Raw genomic sequence first — 24,877 nt, 5'->3', positions numbered from 1 at the left:
GTGCCACCGCAGGTTTCTTATTAGGCCATGGATCTGCCAGACATCAGGCGACACGCTATTACGGTCGTAAATAACTAAGCCACCGGACGAACACTAGGACTCTTAACAACTGCACCAACAACGGTATTCATTCATCTCTCTCACATCTCGTTAACCGTCCAAGATAGTGCCCCGGACTGCATCGGCCTTCCGAACGGCAGTATTGGATCGTACTTCATCGACCGAGCGGGAGCCTACAATGTCCTACTGTGGTCCACTTTTGCGGTCCATTGGATGGCGCGCTCTACAGGCTCGTAGTAGCTCGCCCAACCCATTTAAAGGTTTTAGAAATTCCTATCGTGAACCACCGGAAGCCACCGGCACCTATTGTGTTTCGGGGCGGGAGTCGAAGCACACGCAGCAAAACCACACCTTGGGTGAACCCATGGACGCACGACATTGTCCTGGTCTATACAGAATGTAATGGTCACCGTGGCAGTGTTGTTGCCACCTTTCCGGTGAAGCTGTAAGAGACTGGGGTAGTTCCTCCGTACGGCGCCGGCATGATTGCGTAAGCTTTATGGACTTCCCGATACGATCGGTGTGCATGTCTTTTGTATGTTTTTCACATTTTTTTTCCCACCGCATTCGATTTGTTTTATTACGCGTTACGCCATGGTTTTCCCTTGAAAGCGAAGCGAGGACAATGCGTCGCTTCTACCGAGATGGAAAAATTGGACCGTAGTCCCGCAAGAGTCGCGATACCGTTGGATGGATTATGTTTCTTTCCCTCCCCAGTCCTCCCGTACCACCATTGCGCTCGCACGGTTCATTTCCGGCGACCGACCTGATGGCCTGGTGGGAGTAGACCGAAAATCATCCATGCCAAAAGAATGGCCGACTGTACGATTAACCCAGATATTTTCCGGTCTCCAGTGGTTCCATCTCGTTGACCATGGGCTCATGGTTTTTTTTTACCGCCGGAGAGCTTCTACATTCCGCCGTTGCCACTCGTCAACAAGGCTTCGTAATTCCATACCATGTGCCGGTTGCTCTCTCAAGGCTACGGCATGAACCGTGGAGGCATGGAAACTATTTCCTCCCACCGTAACCCACATTTTCCGGTCCGGTTTTTCTGCACCATCAGCATTATCGGCGTCGTGGCAAGAGTTTGGAGTTCACTTGAAAGGCCCCACCATTGCCGAAGGTCGCATTCCTTTTCCCCCCTTTTCCCACCCCGACCAAGCCGGGGGGAGGGTGGTCCTTCGTCAAGCATCGACGTCGGCATCATTGTCATCGTTTAATTTTTTCTCTTCATTGTTCGCTCTTGTCTGTCCCTTTCAGGCGTCATCGTGGGCATCGGGTCGGCGATGGTACGAGAGTCGGCCGCCGTTATGCTGGGCCATTACTTCAAACGGCGGAGACAATTTGTCGAAATGATCACGATGTCCGGCGAGGGTGTCGGCGTGGCGCTGTTTTCCGTCATCCTCAAGGAAGGCGTCGGGTAAGTCGGGCGCACCGGGGGGGGGCTGCGTATTCTTGTGTTTTGTTTTTTCACCTGCCCGATGATGTAACCGTGTACGTTATCGTGCTAAATTAAATATGCACCATTTGAATGCCAAAAGGGTCTTGCGACGGATAAAACATTGACTGGAGAAGGAACAGTACACGAAATACAACGAAGTCGCACAACTGTTGAAGCCTTAAACATGTCCTTTTTATGATAAAACGTTTCCTGAGACCGTATAAATTTCCACGGAGTCCATTATCCACTTCCTTTAGGTTGAATAACAACCGCTTTAAAACATCCTTCCTTTACTCGGTGCAACAACAATTTGTTTGACTAAACTAACACAAACCGAAGCCAATTTTTGTGAAACCCCTGGAAACAACTCACTTTACCGCAAATATTCTCATCCCACAATTTATTCCATTCCGGTTGGCATTCCATCGAGTAAATTTTCCTTTCAGGTTACCCAAAAAGCTATCCATTGCCGACTTCCTCCTGGTGAAAGGGTTGCAGAACAAAACGCTCAAGAAATTAGATTTCTCCCTTCCATGGGCGAGTCTCAAGTCATGTTTTTGCACCATCCTCCTCCCGGATATCTACATTCCAGCGTTGTTTTCATGGCGCTTGAATTTCTAGCTTTTCGATGCCACCAACACACTTTCGATGAATAATTTCATCAATCAAGCTTGGTTGCCTTCAGGCAAAGGCCCTCCGTAGCCCTTTCGGGTCGGAGCCGATTTTCCGTTTCATTCGTTATTCAATTTTTCCGTTTCCGTATCTTGCTGCAACCAACAATGGTTCGGCTTTGGTCTCTTTTTCGCCTCGTCTCGAATTGTTTCATCCATTTTGGCCACCGAGTGTATATACAGGCACTCACTTCTTCTCCGTTTTCTGCCGTTCGGTTCCTCTTCCAGGAAAATGGGTTGGCGTTTGGGTTTGCAGGCCGTCACCGGGCTGGTGTCGTTCAGCTTCTTCATGGGACTGCTGTACCGGCCGGCCTCCCTCTACCATCCCCAGCGCAGGGCGATACTCCACTTGAAAAACCAAAGGAAAAAGGTAAGCTCTTCGGCGCTGGGGTAGCGTTCAGTTCTCGATGGCCACTTTCAGCAATGGGGAGCAAAATGCTCTCAAGCTTCTTAGCAGCATGGACATAAGCATGTACCGTTTCCGTCGGTTGTCTAAATGAGGGCAACTCACACATTCTCAACAGAAAATAAATTCTCGGTCCTGGAGATGTTAATTAAGCATAAGCGTACTTTTCAGATGTATAGACTGTTAGCAAATTGTCCCAACCTAATCTAATTTTTCAAATAAATAGATGGTGCCTTAATACCGGTAAGGTTGAAGAAATTGTTCATTAAGCTTAATAATAATTTCACTAAGTGAAATGAAGTTTTTATTTCGATCGTTTCCATTTTCAATGATTGCCATTTTATTTTATTGTAAGCAGTTAAAACTCATGCATATTCATCTATGATAATTGAAAATTCTATCAACCAAATGACTAGATATTTTATTCCGTTTTCTTAGATTTTACTACACACAGTTGGAAACCTTAACATCTTCAAATTTCGAGCTAACAAAATCTACCCGAAACAGTTTCAGTAAACAATTCTATTCCGCAGCTATGTTTTCGTTGGCAAAGTTTTTCCTATTACAGAGTAGTGGAAACATTAACGACGTGATTCGATTTCAAACTTTCAAATTGGAAAAGGAAAGAGAGCAGAAAGAAATTTAATCATCTAGTGACTGTACTTAAATGAGTTCTTTTCAATGGCATTGGATAAATAAGAAAGAAAACATTTAACCAAGGCCTAGAAGAAGAAAGAAAAAAATTTAGTATAGAAGAACCAATACATCGGAAACTAACGAGGTTTTCCGAAGTTGTTTGGCCCGCTTTATCTTTTTTTTTTCTGCGATAACTAAACTGTTCCTTCCGACCCGTTCCCTATAACGATAAGTAACAGTGAAGGATAACTTTGTTTGAAATATATTTCACCCTCCGTTAGTTTCTCTCGAAATAAGAATCGTAAAAAAGAAAGAATTCAAAAATATCTCACTGCTCAAACAGAACAAAATTTCTAAAGTACTTTTCTTCGCTATAGATATTTGAAACACATTTCAAGACTCGAGAGTTGGCATATTCGAACATGAATCATCGATTTTCTTTTCCCTGTTTCCCATTGCCCAGAATTGCTGGAGCTTGAAATGGGGACAAAATTTAATTTAAAATTGTACAATTGTGATAGACGCTGCGCACCGAGGATGCAGTACTCCACATAAAACCAAAATGAAACTTTGGCAAACCTTTTCATCCGCCATTGGGTTGCCTTGTGATGAAAAAAATACTAACTAATGATTTCCCACCCTTACTCCGATATGGATCCAATTGCAGGTGAAGGAAAAGAAAACACACGTCCGCACACCGAAGCCACCGTTCCTAGACTTTACGCCCCTAAAGTCGTCCTCGGTGCGGATGCTGTCAATATCGGCTTCGGTTGCAGCACTCGGCGTGTACTCGCCAATATTTTTCCTGGTAAGTTTGGCTTCGCCTCCGCGCTGTCGTTGTTTGCATTTCAGTGGATGGATTTTCCGAGCCTTGTTTGGAAGTTTCCCCTTCGTTCGATTTTCGACCGTACCTATGAACCGGAAAACTCAAATGTACGCAGCACGTGTATCGGAAGAGCGAAAAATACAACCCAATGGTTACTGCATTTTCTTTGAGCTTCTTGGGGTGGTACGAAAGACACCTTCCACAAAGGGAAATGGGTATCCTTCGGTTTAACAGCAGTTTTTCTCTTTACCGTTCTCCTTCTTTCTGTAACCGTACATCAGAGCCTAGAATCTGCCCGTGGGCGTATATCAATCAACCCAAAAGAGGGCCAGGATGGGGATCATTGGCTTTGCGTGGGATGGAAAAGAATGGTTAAAATTGATTTTACCCACACGCGATCCATTCGAGCGATTGTTTATTTGCTAAAGCTTACGTAAAACGCCGTGCATGGCAAGTTAGCCGCTTTTCAAGAGGCGTTTGTTTAATTCCACGAACCGTGCCGAACTCGACAAGCGATCGATTAACTGTGAAATCGCGGAAAACACATCCTTTTCTCTCGAATTCATTTACGATGGATCAGCATAAATGTGTTTGATGTGAATTTCGCACAAATTACCATAAAAGCACATGATAGAACCAACGTGAACACGACATTACATATTAATCAACCCGTCCAAGCGTCCACTGAACTGGCAGGCCATAGTTTCGGTGAATTGTCGTTATGATCACCACCGATCGAACTGAACTGAACTTGGAAATCATTCGTCTGTAAAACCGCACTCCAAATTGCATGACCAATGCCGCACGCATCAGTTCACCCTCTAGGCCTGCCAATTTCAGTCAAGCTGGAAATCTAGCTTCTAACAGTCAAATCGTTTATTTCCTCAATTGTTTGTGGATTTAGCAGCGCCCGGCGGGATGATACGTTTTCCAATTTCCTGTATTAAATTTCACCGCAATCGATTCACTTTGGCCTAGGGCTATCGATTCCCAGTCCGGCCGTGCAAGCAGGGATCGAGTTTTCCATTAAATTCTATTTCATTTCCGGTTTAGTGCAGCTTCGACACACGCACACATCTAAACGCAATCCATTAATTCCGCATTACACGATACACCGCTCGTACTCCGGTGAAAACCAACCAACCTCCGGTCCGTTCCGATGCAACGATGAAGCTTGGGGAACCAAAACCACCAATGTCAGGATAACGATAGGATAGTAAGGCGAAAACGATGGAACCACTAATGGGCAAAAAAGAGAACTTGCAGCTAATACCTTTATTTATTGAAACACACAGACACACACAGGCATAAAGCAACATCGATGCTGTTAGTCGAAGCAACATGCCGCGTTGTGGTACCGTAAGCCTGTTGCAAGAAAAGAGATAAAAATAGAACAGCACAAGAGCGTGAAGTAATTCCCGTTTGCTACATTTCTCTACATTTCCTATGCTGCTTTTTAATATATCCCGCGCCGATTACGGATACACTACCGGATGGTTATTTAATCGCTTTTTTCCGGTTTTTCTCCTTCACCCCGGCTTTAGTCTCTGCACGGATTCAGCGAAGGGTACGACATGCAGGACCTGGTGCTGCTGCAGACCTTCCTCGGACTGTCGATAGCTTTAGGAATAGTGTTTAGTGGTTCGTCCATCAACAAGACGCTGGAGATTTCCTTCCGCAAGGTGCAGATTTCCCGTCAGTACGTTTGTCAGGTGAGTGTTCGGTATTTTCTGTTTCTGCGCCGGGAAAAGGAAAACTGGAGTGTTTTTAAGGCAAAACGTACGATTTTATAACTTTGTGAAAGAGAGGGCGGCTACCTTTTGTGTTACCAACAATTTTCTTGGATTTATACCTGTGTATATGTTGTTGGAATCTTTAATATACCTAATTGGCACGCTATCTTTTGCAAGTATGTATAAATAAATATAATATGTTTGCATTTGCTTTACGTAATTATTCAGATTATTCGATTCCACGTACGGTGAATTTTCTGACACGTTTTTCCCGATGCTACATGTGCGATTTAATATTCATTGATAGCTGTTGCTATTCAAATATTGTCGTGTGCATATTAATTTTGTCACCCTTTATTGCAACGTAAATAATATAATTGATGGTCGAATTACCGCCATTTAACTTAATTTGTTATGTCGTTGTTTGCTTGTTCGAAGAAGAAAACATAGGAAAACAATTGGGTGATTTTCATGTTAACATTTACGAATAAAAGACAACCATTTATGCTTTTTGTCACAAAATTGATTCTCATTTCAAATTGTGTTTTGTAAGTTTTGACTTTTAAATCAATTATTACCCTAGTTAATATCCTTTAAACTTTACAAACCCACCTGTTCATTATTCACCACGCATATAATAAACTGCAGTCTTTAAAGTCTTCCCACCCAAACCAACATTAAACACCGTCGTCGTTCGTTTACTTTCGCTGCAGGGCTGTGTTACGTTAGTGTCACTATCGTTGTTAGTTTTATCGGCCGTCGCCGACTACCGGGGCCTATGCTTCTCGGCGTGGGCCTACGGGCTCGGCCTCGGCGGCTACCGTTACACCTTGAAGATGCTTGCGATCGAGCGGATCCGCGGCAAGTACTTCTCCAAGGCGTGGGGTTTCATCAAGGGAGCCGAGTCGCTGCCGGTGCTGTTCGGGGTGCCCCTGTGCGCCTTCCTGAACGACTCCTCGCACCGGTACGGCCGTGCCGGGTACTACATTTGCGCCGCCAGTGCGGCCATCTCCGCCATCATCCTGTTCTTCGTCGGCTATCCGGACGGACGGAACATGAAATACTCAACCAATGGGTAGGTACTGATACGGCGATACCACTCATTGCCAGCGCTTATCCGGCATTTGATTTTCCACCAAACAACCAGTTCCATCACATCGCGATGTACGGCACCGACGTCGTCGAGCGACTGTCAGCACATACTCGACCGAAGCTTCTCGTCGCAGCGGTACAACAATCCCCACTGGTACGGCACTAGTACGCACACGAGCAACCTCGCCAACGGTTGCCACGGCTCGGGAAGCTACGCCGGAGCCGGTCCCGCCAGTCTACAGCGCTGCCTCTCGACGAGTCAGTTCATGAACGGTGGGCTTAACCTATCCTCCAGCGGCCTCGGACCTGGCACAACCGGTAACGCAGGTGGCGCAGGCACGGTGGGAGGCGGGACAGGACATACCGGAGCCGGTACCGGTCACATTCTGGGCAACAGTCAATCCCTCGATAATCCGGCGACGGTTGCTGGCGGTGGCTTCAGCAGCTACCATGGCGCGTTCTGTGGCCAAAGCGCCGGGCAACCGCACGGCCGGCTTCACAAGAGCCTATCGTTCGCGTTCCAATCACCCATGTTCAGCGACGATCCGATGCACCATACCTGCCATCAGGCATCCTACGCAGCCGACTATCCCCCACCGAGCCGGTGTTACTCCAGGTACGTACCTTCGACTTTAATTGGTTCCAATTAGGCCCACCCGAAGGGAGTTCCATTTGCCTTCGGGTGACAAATTTTCGATTCCAAGATCTAGATGCCGGGGGTTTTGGGACGAACGGGAAACATTCTCGCACTAATTGACATTGGAGAAGCAACGACGTTCGACTGTTTCGCCTCTTCTCGCCTAATCAGCTATTCAAGGAACTTCCCTCAAGAACGCGCGTAGACTTCTGGCAAACAGATATTATGATAAGCTTGCTACAAAAGAACCTGCAAGCGATCTGGGTCCGCAAGCCCCGGGACTGATCTAAATCAGTCTTCTAATTATATCCATTTGTCCGGCGAAGAAACAAGGGATAATCTGGTGACTGGTACTAAGCACCTGGATTACGACGAACCTTTTCTAGGAAAGTTAGTCCGTTTAAACCGCTAGGCTTTGGAGGATCCGTAGGATTTTCTAGCAACCAAGTAAACGCCACCGGACGCCAGTATCTAAGGTTCCGGGTAACCGGCTCTTTTCGGAGCAGGGTATAGCGTAGGGCACACAAACACTAACGCTCTGTGTTTACCCTGACACGGGCCAAATACCGGGCTAATGAAGACGAAATTATGCGAAAATATCTTTCCGCTAGCGCCGGATCTCCCGAAGGGGTTGCGCTAGACATTCCGGTGGATCAAAGGATGGCGCTAGAGGCGCGCGCGTCTGTCGAAGTGTGCTAGGTGTTGAAAGGGTATGTTCCTCGGAGGGTTCTTGCCGAAGCGTTTGTCGCAAAAACCAACGCCATTCAATGACGGTGGCCCATGTCGACCTATGTTGGACAGAAAGTAGGACAACCTTTTTTCGCCTTCCCTCCGGTTTCGGATACCCAAACTCCTCTCGATCCCTCATGGAGTATTTTTTACAAACCCCGGTTCAACCCTACCGGTCTGTGTGTTTTTTTGTTTGCAAGTGCCGTCAATAATCATTTAACACAGCTCGAGAGAATTGCCCGAAGCTCCCAAACTTGGTTAGGCTCGGGCCAAACTTTTGGCACTTGTTCTGTCACGCGTTACCGATGGGAAATAACAGAACGCACCTCGGTTAGCGCCACGCCAACAGAACAAGACAATAAATTTACTTAAATTATTCCTCGGCCAGATTTTCGCCGATACGGTCTGTAGGGCACGCGAGTACAGCACAAGGAAAACCGCTCCAATCGTTGAAGGTTTTAAGGAGCTTCGGCGTGATTAGCAAGATTTATGGCCAGGCACGGACAGATTTGTCTTACAACAGTGTATAAGACGTCGATCGCGTAAGGTAGTTCGGCTTAGTAGGCTCCCCATCGGACGCCTAGCCTACCAAGCTTTCTTAACCTTTAAAGGTAAGACACACTAAACAAAGTGGTAAAAAATAAATGAAAACGCGTTTAAACAATTTCGGATACGTACATAGCCAAAAAACTAAATGAATATCAAATATTGAGAACAACAAATGTACTGAACAACGAATGTAATGAAAATTTAAAAATACAGTTTTGCAACAGACCTGAAGTTTATGTTGGCAATGAATAAAAATAATATCGTCTCATATATTGAACGAATGGAAGTAATTTACCATTTTGTTCCACCAAGCTAAAATTTTACAATAAAACTGTTAAGGTGAAACATTGTATGAGAATATCTGGTTGGAACACAGTTTTTCTTAAAGAAAATTGGTAAGAAACCACTGTTCAATCTTTGCATTGAATTTACAATTTTCAACTGTAGCTGTGAGCATTAGTTGTAATAGCTCAAATAATCTATCATATGTAAGTATTTTACATCGTTTGTAAAGATTAAGATTCGGTTCACTACAACAGTACAACGTTTACATTTAAGGGTTAACGATAAACAGCAGGCCTACTAGACCAGGTGGAAAAATAATTGCCCTGTAATAAATCTTCCCCGCGCAAGGCATCAATGGACTGATCAAGTGTTGGACGGTTCTAGTCAACATGGAAATTCTTCAGAGCATCAAAATGCTATCTTATTGTATAGCAGTTTTCATTCCTCGTGCATAAAAAGCCAATTTTCTTAATCAGCTTCCCTGTCACGAACCGATACCGTAGCGGATATCGTATATTATTCTAGTTTATTAAAACTTTCCACAAGAAAACCAATCATCCGCCAAGCAGCGTGAAACAAGAGCGTTCGCTTTTAAGTTGGGAAAAGTAATCCCCAATGAAGCTGACCGACCGCATCCGGTTCGGTAAAGCGAGAAAAGTGTAAAACTTTTTGACACATCGACGTTATCCCGATCGTTCTTTCCCGGTTTTCTCCCGCTCCCTCTTTTGTTACCTTCGATGGTGGGCCAGTTTTCCCAGGTGGAGAGTAACCTGAACCAAACCACTCACTTCCACAGCGCGTCCTACCGATCGTAGATCAACGTCAATTATCGAACCCTAGGGTATTAATAAATGAAGGTGGAAAAAAGCGCCCTTCTCAACCAATCAACGAACCTTTGTGCCAATAAATTTCCCCCCTTGACACTGACGCTAACTTTCGATTGTTTGATGTCGTTGGCTTTCCCGTTCGCAGGTGTGAAGTACACAACCCATCGCTGGCAACGCCGATCACGGTTCATCGGGATACGTTCGGGCGACATCACAGTTTCCGCGGCACAACATCTTCCTCGAGCCGTGGCCAAACACCCCGCCATTCGGTTGCCCACCCGTCGTCGGGCCGGGGCCAAGGACCATCGACTCCACACCACCACCAATACCACCATCCACCGCAGCAGCATCAGCAGCAGCACCATCAGCAGCAATCCCACCACCAACATCAACACCACCAGCAACCGTTGCCACCGTATCCGGCGAACGGCCTGCAGTACCATCCTTCCCGCAGCCGCAGCGTTCCGGAGGGTTTGGGCGGGACGGGCCGCACCGGAGCGACCGGAGGAGGGCCGTCGGGTGCGTTCGCCGATTGTCACTGGAATCACTGCCACTGGACCACCGCCCAGGACCGGGCCACCTTCTGCCGTCCGAGCCGACCGATTCAGGTCGTCGAGCAGATAACGACATCCGTTTGACTAAAGTTTAAAATCCTCAAGTTCTTCCTGTGCATCTCGGTACATCTGCTGGAGGGGCTTTTCTCGTAGGCGCGCAATTCTTAGCAAGGTTCGGCCCGGCCGTCATCTGTGGAGGTGATATTTTAAACCATAGTTAAACTCGTCATCGATCGAACACGTCACGGGAGCAGTCTGTTTGATCGTGTTTACTCGTGCTAGGAAAATCAAACCCCTATTGACGTCTTCGGAGTAGGCTAGTTAGCAGTTGTAAAACAAGCGTTCGATTCCCCACGTTCGTCGATTTTCCTCCCTCCCATCGATTGAGATATATTAAACTGACGTTTCCGGAACACACAAGCGTAGAATGAAATTTCACCCGCAGGCGTATGCTACCTTGATGAGCGCTAGATATTCCATAAGCACGGAAACTTCGCCGCTTATAAATGCACATTGACTCGAACTCCATCATGTGCAGTACGCTCCATCAAATGGCTCGAAGAGTAGAATAAATCGCTGCATACTTAATGTGTTCAATACACCAAATAATCAATTAATTCGCGGTTCGTGCTTACTCATCGTTCTCAACCATCTCAACGGACCGACACCGCTCCAGCTCCAGAGAAGTAGGCGTTCGAAGCCCCAGTGACTGAATAAGAGAACGATGCACACGTGCACGCTAAACGGGGTGATCTAGGCGGCTGCGTTCGTTGCAAAAACACGTGTAGGTTGTTGCGAAACAAAACTCAACCACACCCGCCACGCAAAAGGAGGGAAATCGTTCACGACGAGTGTTCTGTTCTAATTAAATTGCAAATTTCATCTCACCGAGCGCACGCAATCGTGCGAAAAGTAGCAGTTATGAAATGTGGGTTTTTGTTTCTAGATTTATTCTGCTCCACTTTTTTGTCACCACCATTTGTGTGTGTTTACGTTGATAAGCATAATTGCACCGGAGCGATCAAAATGGAATTATTATCGATCGATTGAATTCGTCGAATTAACGTCCGGTTTAATCGTTTACGGGCGGATTGCTGACGAGCGATTAGAATTTTCACCCCGTTTTGTCACTCGGGTTTTCCCGACGCACGCTGGCACTGGCACCGCGAGGGACGCTGGAAATATGATATAAATTTTGCACGTGGGTTATTTCAACACAACAATAAATTATAATCAACGTTTCGCGGCAACCGATGGTGGGTTGAGGGACTCTAAGCAGATTAAGTTCCCTCAAAACCATGGCGACAGCATGGCTGCATGGGTTTTCCCGCACTCGTTGGATGTGCCCCGTTTAGATGGAAATTAGCGCGAAAAATGTGGCCAGCAATTAGCATACCAAGGGCCGGATGGAAGCCGGAGGGCAGAGGCTCAAATTCTTCGGAAACATAGTCCCATGAATCCAAACGAAACCATACTGCTGATTAGTGCGAAACATCGTTGCTGGGGATGTTTTATGTGCCACGAATAGGCGATAATTAGAACACTGTTTATGTTGTATTACTTTTCTTTTTTTTTTTGTAATTTATGTGTTACGTTGGTGATGAGTGAGAGAACAGTTTCGTGAAGGTATATAGAAACCGTTCCGTTTTTGAACATGATAAAATGAAGATTTATGTGCAATGTAGCTAATGTGAGAGAGTGAAAATCATAGGAGAAAGATAAAGAGTATTTAATAAACAGTTGATTTTGAAACTATGTTTTATTCATTAAATTTATTTCGAAAAGATTATATGATGACATATCCGTGATAGTTGAAAAATCCATAACTCATTATTATATTTTAACATCCCACCAATTTCCAAAATACTGGGAAAAGCATCATCAACAGAAGCGCTGACACTCAAGTTCGACCGACGCAGCAACCGAGAAAGGAACAGGAACTTACCGTAATAAATTAATATCGTGACAGATTTTTAACCATTATCGATCATATTTAATGTTGACAAGGCTCGCTAGATTTATTCAGCCTTTTTATGGAGATCATAATTTAAACCGGATACTATCGCGTAGGTCAGAGAGTAAACATTATCTGTTTTATCTCTTTACCATCCAACATTACATTCCGCTACTTTTCCAGGTGGGGATATGGATAAATTTTATTTAAATTCCACAGAAAACCTTTTTCAACAGTTATGTCCGCTCTCAATTAAAAGTTCTCCTTGTGGATAAAAAGTAGCAGTCAATATATTGAAATTGGGTATCGGTATCGGGAATTGGTTGGAATTTCATTTCATATTGTTTGACCAGTGGGAATATTTGACTGAGTTCCTCAAACGCTAATTATTTATATTGACAATATGAATTGCAGCAATTAAATATAATCAATTGCACGTCACATGACTTACTTTCAAATACCTCATTTAACTTTCATCAATTGGTCCTGTTGACTATGTCCATTTGTTGGTTATGTAAAAGAGATGACCTGCATAAGCAAGACCTGCGTAACCCGCGAACACAACTTACCAAAAGTTTTGTACATCGAACATTCCACTGGCAGTTATAAAACGTCACAATGATAATACAAAAATCGCTAAAATGTAACAAATAGAACTAAATGACATGGCCGAAGTTGTATGCAATGAGAACGGCATTTCATATGAAACACGAGAAAAACAAAAGAATACACCTTAAAAAATTAAAAAAAAAAATTTAAAACAAGGACGTGCATGTACTTGCTACCAGACCCAAAAAATATGGAAGACATCGAGCAAGAATGATTTTCTATACGATACTTCTCGGGAAATACCAAGAGTGGTTTTTCCGTCAAATTTAGTCAATCGTGAAAACGATGACGACGTGACCTGACACTTCCGTCATCGTGTGCCTGGGAAAGTCGATCCCGGATTGAATTTTTCTTTCTGGTTCACAACCGATATCATTTGACAACTTCAGTCGAATTCACAGAAAAGCTGAATGGGAAGCGCTTTTCTTTGTCTTATGTTCGTTTAAATTGAATGTACTTTACTCGAGACGAGCGAAAAAAAAACTATCGAACAAATGGAAAACATAAAACGAAATCATAATAATGGTCCCATTTATATTTTTCCCCATTTTATTCGAGTGATTTATATTCACTGCTAGCACGTTTTGTTCTACCATAGCGTAGATGGGATGGGGAAAAATAGTCCACGTTATTTCTTCACTTTGCAATCCAGTGTTAAGTGCATCCAGTCCGAAACGCAGTCAGTAATCTCCTCCTGCACCGGTGGCTGTTCCGAGTGCACACTGAAGCTCTGACCACTTCGAACGGGTCCTGTCCAAGAACCGAGTCACCGTCAGTGCAGTGGTCGATAACGTTCTGTTGCTTCCGTTGCATCCGGTGTCTGGAAGGGAAAGCATTTTCTCGTCACCGTTACCGGCGATGGCATGAGATCATTCGTCGGTCTTATTGCGCACCGAAACCCATTGCACAGCGCCAAATTGCTTCCGCAAATCATTCGCTCAAGACGTTTTTCGCTCTTCCGATGATATCTTTCCCATTCGATCGCTTTCCGGCGAGGCACGGCAAGCTTCAACAAGGTGTAGGGCAACAGTTGCCGGAGAGTCCTGTCTAAAGTCCCACAAGAAGACGGCGTCTCGTTGTGAACTGCACAGTGTGTGGGTAAATAAAGATGCGTCGGGGAAAAAAACGATTATATGAAAGACGTTTCTTCCTGCAATCTGGGGTAAACAGTCGTTTCGTTCGTTGAGATGGATATTGAAAATGGCTAGTTTTTAGCCTTTGTGTGGTTTGCTTCCGGAATATGCATTGTATAAAGGAAGCAATAATTGAAATCTATTGTAAATATGTTATTGGCCAATTCATAAAAAAAAGTCACGGAGAGGAAAATGTAAACGATGAATGTTGTAAATATTCGTATGCTACCCCTTCCAATTGGCCAATTTTTTATCCCATACATAAGGAATTTGCTTCGCCCAGTCAAAAGGTAAATATTGGATTATTGTATCACATTCCGTTAGCATTAACATGTAATATGTTACCTTCCGTAGCTTTCAGCTTTCGATGAGCCCCTTCAGGAAGCACTCAACAAGCTTCTGGACTCAGTGTTGTGTTAAAATAACGTAATCCTCCTGCTGGAGGGTAAGCGGAAACATTTCTTCGTCCGGTTTGAAAACCGCTTCAACGTAAAAACGTATGGCTCCCCGAAGAAGTGCTAGTAAAATATTAAACTGCTTGAATTTGATCGTGTCGGTCTTCATTGTTCCAATCCATCTACTTGGTAATCCAAACTATTCGAAACCGTGCGGGTATTGGAGTCGGAGCTGAACTCGAGATCGGAATCGGAGTCGTAGTTAGCTGGAGTTTAATGCAACACATCACTTGCAGTAAGAGTGCATCTACAATTGCATACTGTTGGGCGGAACTACACCTATGCGATGGTATGATGGATCAAACCAGTTCGGTTTACGCGACTTTGGGGTTTATTTCAGCAGTTCTACGTTAAGTGCATCTATATCAGTATGATGTTACAGTTTAATAATTCACGTCTCAAATTCTAGCTATACACTCTTCTAAAAATTGCCTGGTAATAGACATTAAACTACGGACATTTGCATTATATTGGTTTGTTTGGGTCTTAAGAAGAATCTTTCTTCAGTGAAATCTACATCATCAAAATGATTGAAATACAATTACAGAAATTGGTTATCGAACTTTTCTAAAACTTCGTGAGTTGTTAAGGTATTAAGTCGTGTGAGTGCGTTGTAATAATATGTGAAAATACATAAGAACAATAAGTCTAAAGCAAATACAAACATTTGCGTCAAAAGTTCCAAAAACAAGACTGAAGCATAAATCTTACCAATAGTAGTAGCTTTCAAATAGCAGTACATAATCCACCCAATATAACCAAATACCCCTCGGAAGGGGTTTCGGTCCTTTAATATGTTTTATAGATTTCAATGGCCCTTTTCGTCGTTATTTATCGCTCTTACACGTTTTAGTGAAATCATGCCGGAGGCGGCATGAACCGAACATTTTATTGAAGGTCCGCGTAAAATATGGTGTCAAAGTCGTTGAGGAGTGAGCGAGCGCGAGCGAGAAAAACTGTAATCCAAGCGACTGTAAACACACCAGCACTCAGTTAAAACATCAATTTCCATTTCCTAATCCACACATTTATTGCTACCACGTCTTTTATTCCCGACCGGCTTCCGATTGGAAGCCATCACCCAACGCTTTCCTTCACGGTCAGTACCGTTAGTGCAGCGTGTAGCTTAAAGTCAAAATGTGTGATATGAAGATTTATGGAACTGTTGAACCGTCTGCTCTAGATCCGTTGAATCCGGTGTCCATTTGCGGGGAAAAGGGACACGAAACTGAAAGAAAATCGACAAAGAAAGCAGACAAAAAACTACTCACCCACACCGGAAGATTCATGGAAAAGCTTCCCGTCCTACCGTAAGTTCTTGGGGAGGTTTGGAAAGAAGCCCGGAAGAAGATGGGATTTCAAGATACTCTCCCCATCCGTCGTTCACAGAAGGACCGTGACAGTATCTGCCTCTCCCTTTCGCATCCGGGAGAATAATGGCAAGGGTACTCCGTTCCAACGACACCATTCAACATATGTACGTTTGGTCGTGAAATGAATAGATGAACGAATGAAAACGAAGCCCTTGAGCTTCAGGGATGGTGTGAAAAGTTTCCGGGGAATAGTCAAAGGAAGAAGGGTGGACGCTTTTCTTTCCCTGTGGCAAGGAGAATTCATTTATCTGCACTTTCCGTATCGCTTTCCAATGCGGTTTCCCGCGACGATGCGTTGGAAGCCGAGTTCGTGAAATCCCCTGTAGGAGGGAGGATCACGTCAAATAACAAAGAGACAGTTCCGTGGGGGAAATAGTAGTTTTGGCAGTTTTCCCCGATTCTTGTCGAGATTCACTTTTATTATCAAGCAATCGCACAAGGAATATTGATTACCTGGGACGCTCGCACCCAGGACGTTCGTCAACAACGCACTAACTTGTGTGTCCGCTATATAAAGGCCCCTCATCAGCATTGTTGATGCAATAAAGTATAGAGCAAGATCATGTCGAAACCGCTCTTCCTCTGCTTTAGGACCTCTTTTACTGCTGGCTAATCACATATCCCGGTACAATCCAGTCGAAATACCATCGTTATCAGCCCCTCACTTACCCTGAAATGGGCTCGCAATCAAACCGTAAAATCAATGTTTATTGAATGCAAAGGCAAGAACCGGCCTGCCAAAGTACGAATTTCCCCGTCACCGGTACGGAGCGGATCATCTTCGAGCGTCAACAATCGAAGCCCATCAGCAGCATCATCAGAAGATTTGTGAGGAAGGCAATAAACATTCCATCTGCTGGGGATAATACGAGATGATGATGAGCAAGAAGCAAGTCAACGGTAGCGTGGCACGCAAGAAAATCGGCATGCGGGGAACATTTATTGGCAAATACGGGATATAAAAAAAAACAAACATACAAGTGCACGCATTTTCCACGCACGTGGTAGGGGATTCCGTACCCGCAGTGTGAATATTTATTGTATTTCCCACTTTTTCCCCATACGTAATCAAACGCTGCGTTGCGTTTGTTACGAAAATTCAATCCGATTCCGGTTGATGCGATTGCGAGCTACTTCCGGTTGTGTTGTGTGTTGTTGTTTATCTTCCTTTTTTTTTGTCCACCACCTTGTTTGCGAAGATTGCTTATTTGGTGCGTATTAGCATTGATATTCATGATATCTAGCGAGGCATCGTTTCCTCCACCGTGTTGTGATACTGTTTATCAACAATGTTTTGTGGTATCGATTTTACGACGGCAGTGGTTGGCAAACATTTGATCTGCGTCTGATTGTTTCAAAGTGATCAAATATAGCCAAAATTAAATTAAAAAAGTTTGTTATTGTTTGGGAAACTGTTTTAGTTGTGAAAGCCCTACCTGCAATCATTTGTTGCCCAAATTCGTTAGAAAAATTTTATGTACCAATTCTGAAAGGCTTACATAATGTGCAAAACCAATTTTACGAAAAGGGAAAAAATCCTCAAACAATCAAAAATAAGATATAATATTGACATTAATATTTTGTATTTCAATATAAAATATTGTTGAGTCTTATAGCGACTAAAAAAATAATATTTGAATAAAGACTCCATTTGCAATCCTTGTCATTATCAAATAAAAAATCCAATTCATTTTTTTCTTGAGTTCTAAAATTCAAACATTCAAAATATAGTATTCGAATTTTTATGGTCGTGTGCACTTTTCTGCTGTCCTGTGACTTAATGCTTCAAAAAGTTTGCCAGCTCCTGTCCTGCGAAGCAAAGTTATCAATGTTCTTTTTTTCGATTTCTTTTTATAATGCCAATTTTTGGTCCTGTTTTACCTCCCATCGGTGTAGAAACGATTACTCATCACAACCCACCATTTTTATCCCCTGTTGGTCATGAGTTTCCGTCTTTATCAAGGGCAAAAACTGTGTGTGCTTCTGGATGTATTTTTCTGTTGTTTTTTTTTCCTATCTATCGCCATCGAAACTAGAGGAAAATTGTGGGTACATGGTACGGGCAAACGAAAGGTGACGATAAGAAGGTTGATTTTTCCAATATAAAACCAACGATCGATTTTTCTCTAGATATGATGCTGTTTCTTTCGTTTCGCTCACCAGCCCTGGGGATGTGGTTTTTTTTTATTTCTCCCTCCATCCGATGAAACCAACAGAATGTTCGAAAAGTTGCCGTTCGACAAATAGATTCGCATACGCGACACTTAGATGTATGAGTGTGTGAAAGCTGTATGCATGTATGTACGATTCCCTGACAGATCCTTGCTGCTGTGCTCGAATCTCTGCCATGACCCCCCGATAGGGGGCGGGAGACGATGAAAATGCAAAATCTTACGATTTTCCGTTCCGGCAAACAGATTCCCCACCCCGTTAAACCCCACTCCCGTCGCGGGGAAAACTTTGACGCGTTTGCAGAACGACGCGTCCTTAACGTTTTTCCAATTCACCATCTCACATCGGTCGCGACCGAGGGTGATGTGGCACGGGCACACGAGATCGTAAAAAGAAAATGTCAATTCTCCACTCAATCGGTCGGCGAGACTCGTCCGTCCGAGCGAGCACATCACGCGAACGGAGTGTCGCAACTTGTTGGATAGATATTTGGTGGAATTGATGCAAATCGGCTTCGGGGTGGCCGCTTTCACACCCCGTTTTTCCAACGCCCCCCGCTTACATCGGCCCGCAATGGAATGGTAAACAAGTGTGGCAAGCTAGTAAACTTTAACTGAACAGATTTTTCTACCATTTGCGTCGTCTTTCGGAGGACACTTTTTTTTCGTTTAGCAAGCGCAGGGCATAGGAGGCAACTTTTTTGCTGCCTGTTTTTGTTCAATCCCCGTCTTTATGTTGTTTGTCTGCAGCAGCAAATAGTTTGTGCTATCAAAAAACGAGGAAAAAGTCCTTGATTCCATCGAAGTGTTTCCCATCTGAATTTCAATTACCTAAACTCTTCGACAGTGATCGACCATAATCGTCCAAGCCCTTTCGAGCGGGGGCAGACTCGGGTTTGGAAACTTAATTTAACTTTATCCTCCCCTTTAAGGCTTGTTTTGGATTTCGATGAAAATTAACGGCTTGTGCTGGAAAATGTTTGACTGCGCAATTACCAACCACCTCTATTGAAGCGGAAAACCCCCTCGAATGCAAAGGATGATGCTTTAAGGCCACGAGCGATTCTCGGATCACTTTCAATCCATCTTCAATTACACTCAACTTTGACTTTCGTTTATTTTTTTTATTATTATTTGAACTCATTTTCCCACGACAGCTGGCACGAAAATTTGCCCGCTTTTCCCAAAGAAACGATCTCAGCAAACGGTGGAATCCGTTGGTAAATTTAATTTATCTCCCATCGCCGGCTGAACGATGGCAAATAAGGAAAAAAAAAATCCCCCGACCGCGTCTATCCTTGGAAATTTCTCTTAATTGCATTTATTCCACATCCTTTCGGCAAAAGCGAACCGCTGTGGCGTACGCTGCCGGGGCCATTCCATCGTCCCGAGGCCGAACGCGTTCGTGCGGGATGCTTCGCCTGCCGGTAGGAAATTGGATAACTCGATGGCGCAGATATCAAACCGTCGCAAAGGCAAACCTCGAAAGGAAATTGATGATGGTGATCGAGCGGTAGCAGAAAAAACCTCCTCCGCCGACCACAACGAATCTTCCGAGAATGCTCTTTCGAATGTGAGATGCCACCATCGTGTCCTGAAATGAATTGCCGGTAGAGTTCCACTGCGGAGCCGGGGAGTTACATTTCAATCATCACGGCAACAACCGGCACAACCTGCTGGTGCCAGTCAATCGGATTATTGGGGTAGGCCGCACCAGTTGATTGACCGTGGTGGCGACCCCTGACACCGCACGGGGAAGGGTTGTCCAAGATGTCCCATAAATCAACTACAGACCATTTGGCATCATAGTGGATCGACGCCACCGAACTCGTCAACTCGTGGAAACTTCGTTCAGCAAAAGGCAGCTTCGCTGTGTTATTAGTCGATAAAGATTTCGAAAGGCTTCATGAGATTTCTCAGAACCAAGTGAAATGAGATTTTGAATGTTTTTGATACCTTGTGTACTCTATGCAAACGTCCATCTCTTTGCAGAGGAAAGTTGTGTTGATCTTGAAAAATGATGAGGCATCTTTAAATTAGTATTGCTGGGTTTTTTGAAGGGCCCGGTTACAGCAAAGAGTTCAGTATAATAATTATTTTATATTTATACTATTACATTCCAAATAATTAAAATAAACATATTTCCCTTCCTTTACTCTTTTTTTTAACACTATTCATATAAAACTTATGGAAAAATTTTAGATTACTTTATAAAATAGAGAAAAGCAACTTCTTTAAAATTAAATTATGGAGAGTTTATCTTATTTTTTTTATAAATATTAGAACATATTTATGACAGCATTTGTGTCTTTTTAGACGCCAAAATAATATTCACAGTCCGGTATTGAGCCAAATTAGAAAACAGACATCCATCGATTTGCTTTGAATATTTTAGAAGGTGTTTTTACTCCTTCCCATCATCAACACGACCGATTGTGTACGTTCCAACGCCACACCATCGTGATGAGCTAATTCTGGCTGGAAATTGAAATATGTAGGTTCGCTCGTTTGTGTTAGCCCGCATGTCCGTTCCTCGTCCTCCCGTCGGGGGAGAAGGAGCGAAAATTCCACCCGGTTTATCCAAGGTTTGGCAGATGAATGGATACACATCAAATAATACCACATGCCATGACACCGGCAGCGACCGCGTCCTGGATCAAACGACATCTCCGAAATCCTTGCGGCACGTACTGCAAACACCGGAATCTCACACCCGGTTTACGCACGCTGTGGCCATGTTGGCCACGCACGCACAATCATGCTCTCAGTCCCAATCCAAACAACTTCCGCCCTAGCGTTTCATTTTCTCACGGAAAAAGGGAAAGTGACGGCAGAGCCCCGGAAGTCACATCGACGCACTGTGGGCGGTTGGGTTTTTGGCAAGATTAAAGGCAAAACGACAGCAGGATCAGCGTTGCTTTTGATCTGTCGATGGTAGGATGGCGGCACGTTAATGGTGACGTTATCTTCTTGCACAGGAGCTTGTTGAACAAACTCCTTCCCATCGTTGCAACCATCGGCAGTCCCGTGGCTCGAACTTGTGCCACATTTTTCCCATTATCCTTCTAGAACGACGCCAGCAGCGCACCGCCGACGAATGGCTTCCGTTGTCATTATTATCAACCGCCCTAGCATTCCCCTGGTGGCATGGCAAAAGCATCAGCCGCAAAAGTCGCGAAAGGATGTTTTATTATTCCTCTGCGAAACCGGCCGTGGTGGGGTTGGGGGACAGTTGGGGGAAAAAGTTGTCATCATGATTAGCTGTGGGGGGATGGTTGACGATTCTTGAAAGAATATTCGATTTTTTTGTCGCCCATCCTGAAGCTCCCCTCCCCTGCACGCTTTTTTCAAAACTCGTCCATCATCGTCAACCCCTCGATGAAGTACGCACAACTGGAAGAACTCAGCAAGACGAACATAAAAGACAATGAAGAATTAATGCGTCCGCAGAACAAAGCCTCTTTCTTTCGCGAGCGGGATTATTAGGAATTGTTCGAATCACTTTCTTTGAGGGTATAAAGAAACGGAGCAGCGCTTATCAATTGAAAATGGCTTTTAAATTCTTCATTTTAACATCTTCCGGCGATCGTTTTGGATAGCTTTCTCTGTCCGTCGAGTGACAAGCATACATAAAAACATAAAGGAAAGCAGGGATTGTATTGTATGTACATACACGTATGTACATAATTTTTTTTTAAAAAAGGCATCACTGCTATATTATACAACTAAAAGTTTTAAACCTTTTATCTTACTTTTATTAGAAGAGAAAGGCGTTAGCTTTAGAAGTATCTATAGTATCGATAAAAAAGCAAAAATTAAACCTTTTATCTTATTTTCATTAGAAGAGAAACAATAATTTTTAAACATCACGTACTACATAAACCACCATGATCTTGATTAAATAAGCAACGACTTTGAACATGTCACTTTTTTTTTAAATTACTAGAAGAATCTTTAAAATTTTATAAAAAATTACTTTCCACCAACAAGAGAGTACCATTATTAGATTACTGGAAGACCGGTAGTTTTTTAGAAACAATTTTAAAAGATTGAAGGAAGATTTTAAAATGTTTGCCAATCAGCAACGAATGCATTCATTGTGGAATTATTAATCACCAAAATTTTCGTAATTCATTAACAATTTAAAACATGACCTCATCATTATTTCTAGAACCTTAATCCATTTTTAAATACATTGTCCTAGATTACTTCAAATATTTCAAGCAGCTTGAGGATCTTACATATTTGTTGGAAGAATTCCACCACCCAGCTTGAGACCATGCTCTCGGATCTTCTTCTCTACTTCTAACAAGGAAACATACAACCTACCCTTCCAGGGCAAACGCACCGATCAAAGCTAATCGCATTATCATAACGTCACCATATTTTCTCATCTCTGCTCTGCTCCGCGTTTAGTACGCGTCCTAACTAGGCCTGGCATTACATTGAAGTCCGCTGCCAAAGCAAACATCGCCCTCCGACGGGTTCCATATCAAACGCAGTGTAACGACAGGCGAAATTACATAAAGCGCAAATGTTTACTAGCCGTACCGAGTTGTTCCACTTTCGAGCGGAGCTCAGCGGAAGCAAAGTGAACCTAATGCTAGTACATTGCCGACTCGCTCCATCAAAGGCTAAGGGAAGTGCATGGTAGAGTGAACACCAGATAGCGTTCGGGACGGGTTCTGGCAACAAAATTGCATTCCAAATCCTTCCGCTCCCACCACTACTACTGTGAGACTGTTGCTACGATGATGTCCTCCGAACGTGCTCGTCGTCCGTGGTTGCGCCGACGGCAAAGAATGTTATCACGATGGGTTTCCATGCTGTGCATTCAGTGTGTGAAGTGCAGTAATGTTGGGTGACGTGTGAGCTAGGCTAATACTGAGCTACACTTTGATCCCTGGCGTGACTTTGAGCTTAAGTGAATATCTTTGGGTTAGCCTTTTTATGCCATGGGTGAGATTACAATCGATGGTTGTTTTCCTTTTGCCTATTTTTATTTTCTAACGGTTCAAAAAGTATGCAATGGTCTACTATTTTATAGTGAAAACTAGTGTTACATTCCCAACTGTCATAAACATTGAGATTAATGCCAGTCCTTCAATGGCTTATGCGACGTTGTGGAAGTTTCATTATCTTAAAGCTTCCGTACTTCTGATGATTTTTATGGTTCAAGAGAGATAGGACGTATTTACTACTTTTTTTCCCTTAAATCATGTGTCACCAGTTGCCATCGACACAGGTAAAAGTGTCCGGGTCAAAGGATGGTCTTTATCCTTCCCTGCTCGCCCCTCCGCCTTCCCAACCCACCATTCAACCAATTGCCAGCCGAAACGTGAGAAGAAACGCGGAATTTCCGTCCTGTGTGGTGTCGTGTATCACCGGCATCAGAATTCAACGAACCGGGTGCGTCTCGCGCGTACCGCAAAGGCCCCCTACATTATGCAAATCATTATCATCGTCGTCACCGGCAGCATCATTATCCACAGCATCATGCACTCCCGGCATCATCATCGCCGGGGGCTCCATTTCATCGCCTATAGCTGCCATCGCCGCGCGCCGTGCGGTATCCATCCATATTCATATTCATGCGGTGTGCGAAGTCCATTAAAGAATGGGTTTCTTCCAGTGTTTCTCGGGCGTGTCGTATTTTTCGTATTTTTCTCCATGCGAACCCGTGTGTGTGTGGTTTACGCTCGTACAGCGAGACGACTTCACTCTCAACGAATGGGGCCGCCCGAGTTCTAATCCGCCCGAGCGGATCAACAGCACCCAAGTCCGGAAAGATTATGTGAAGCGATCCGAAAGGGATCCCGCGACCATCGCGATGAAGACTCGGTGTTCCGCATGTCACCGTTTATCAAATTGTTTCACCACGCACCGTGCCGTTCCGTGAATTGGCCCACATAAGTTAGCGGGCTTCCTTGCGTAGGGTGGGGGATCAGGGAGGGTGAAGAGATGAGCGACGTAAGTCAAAATAACACACATCTAGAGCATCATCCCGTGTTACGCAACAACCGGGAGGCCGTTTGCGAAACCCACCCCTCGGGCATGGGGATGAGAGAAGTTTTTGAGTAATTTATTAATTTGTCATGTACGGACATTTTGCACGCGTGTCTTCTGGGAAGGCGTACGATCAAAACATCTTAAAGTATCTGCACAGAAAACTTTTTCTCCATGCTTAAAGAGTGATAAGAATCCGTAGTACAGAAGAACATCAGCATTATGCCAACTCACCCATAGGCTGGTGAAAAGATTCGGGAAGGAAATTTAAGAAGTGTGCAGATTGGAGCAAAAAAAAATCATCACCACAAGAAAACACCATCATCCCGAGACGTGAAAAATGGAGCTCCATTGCGAGTAATTTGGTTCTATTCATCTTTTTTCCATTTTTCGATGGTGTTATTACGTTTGATGAGAATGTTTGCGCCGGTCCCGCCGTCCCATTGCACCTGCCTGCGGAAGAACGGGAAAGGTAAAAGTCAGAATGTGCCGTGAATGACTGCGCCCGTAAAAGAAAGATTTGCGTAATGGAAAACATCTATTAATCGATGCTCCGTGACGTGCGATTGTGCTTCATGAGCGATTGCCGTTGTTCGTTTGATGGTATGGCTACCGCATTCTTGGCGAGAAATTCCAGCACGTGCAAAAGAGTTGGAGCAACTTTTGTTTTCATTACCTTCATTAACTTGACGAAATATGTATGCTGTTTATGTGTATAGTCATCATC

General features: G+C 44.0%; 1 protein-coding gene across 1 annotated transcript in view; it reads left to right on the top strand.

The window, feature by feature from the left end:
- Positions 1 to 10,533, top strand: part of LOC131265752 (uncharacterized) — a 28,788-nt gene extending 18,255 nt beyond the window's left edge. The window contains exons 5-11 of the mRNA XM_058268058.1: positions 1,324 to 1,483; positions 2,404 to 2,545; positions 3,885 to 4,025; positions 5,588 to 5,755; positions 6,490 to 6,851; positions 6,924 to 7,484; positions 10,041 to 10,533. Coding sequence (XP_058124041.1) covers positions 1,324 to 1,483; positions 2,404 to 2,545; positions 3,885 to 4,025; positions 5,588 to 5,755; positions 6,490 to 6,851; positions 6,924 to 7,484; positions 10,041 to 10,533 — 2,027 coding nt within the window. The remainder of the gene's footprint in view (positions 1 to 1,323; positions 1,484 to 2,403; positions 2,546 to 3,884; positions 4,026 to 5,587; positions 5,756 to 6,489; positions 6,852 to 6,923; positions 7,485 to 10,040) is intronic.
- Positions 10,534 to 24,877: the final 14,344 nt, after the last annotated feature.

This window comes from Anopheles coustani, chromosome 2, assembly GCF_943734705.1.
Source record: "Anopheles coustani chromosome 2, idAnoCousDA_361_x.2, whole genome shotgun sequence".
Taxonomy (NCBI): Eukaryota; Metazoa; Arthropoda; class Insecta; order Diptera; family Culicidae; genus Anopheles; species Anopheles coustani.
Note: the sequence above shows the minus strand (reverse complement) of the source record. Positions and strands in the feature narration are given on the sequence as shown.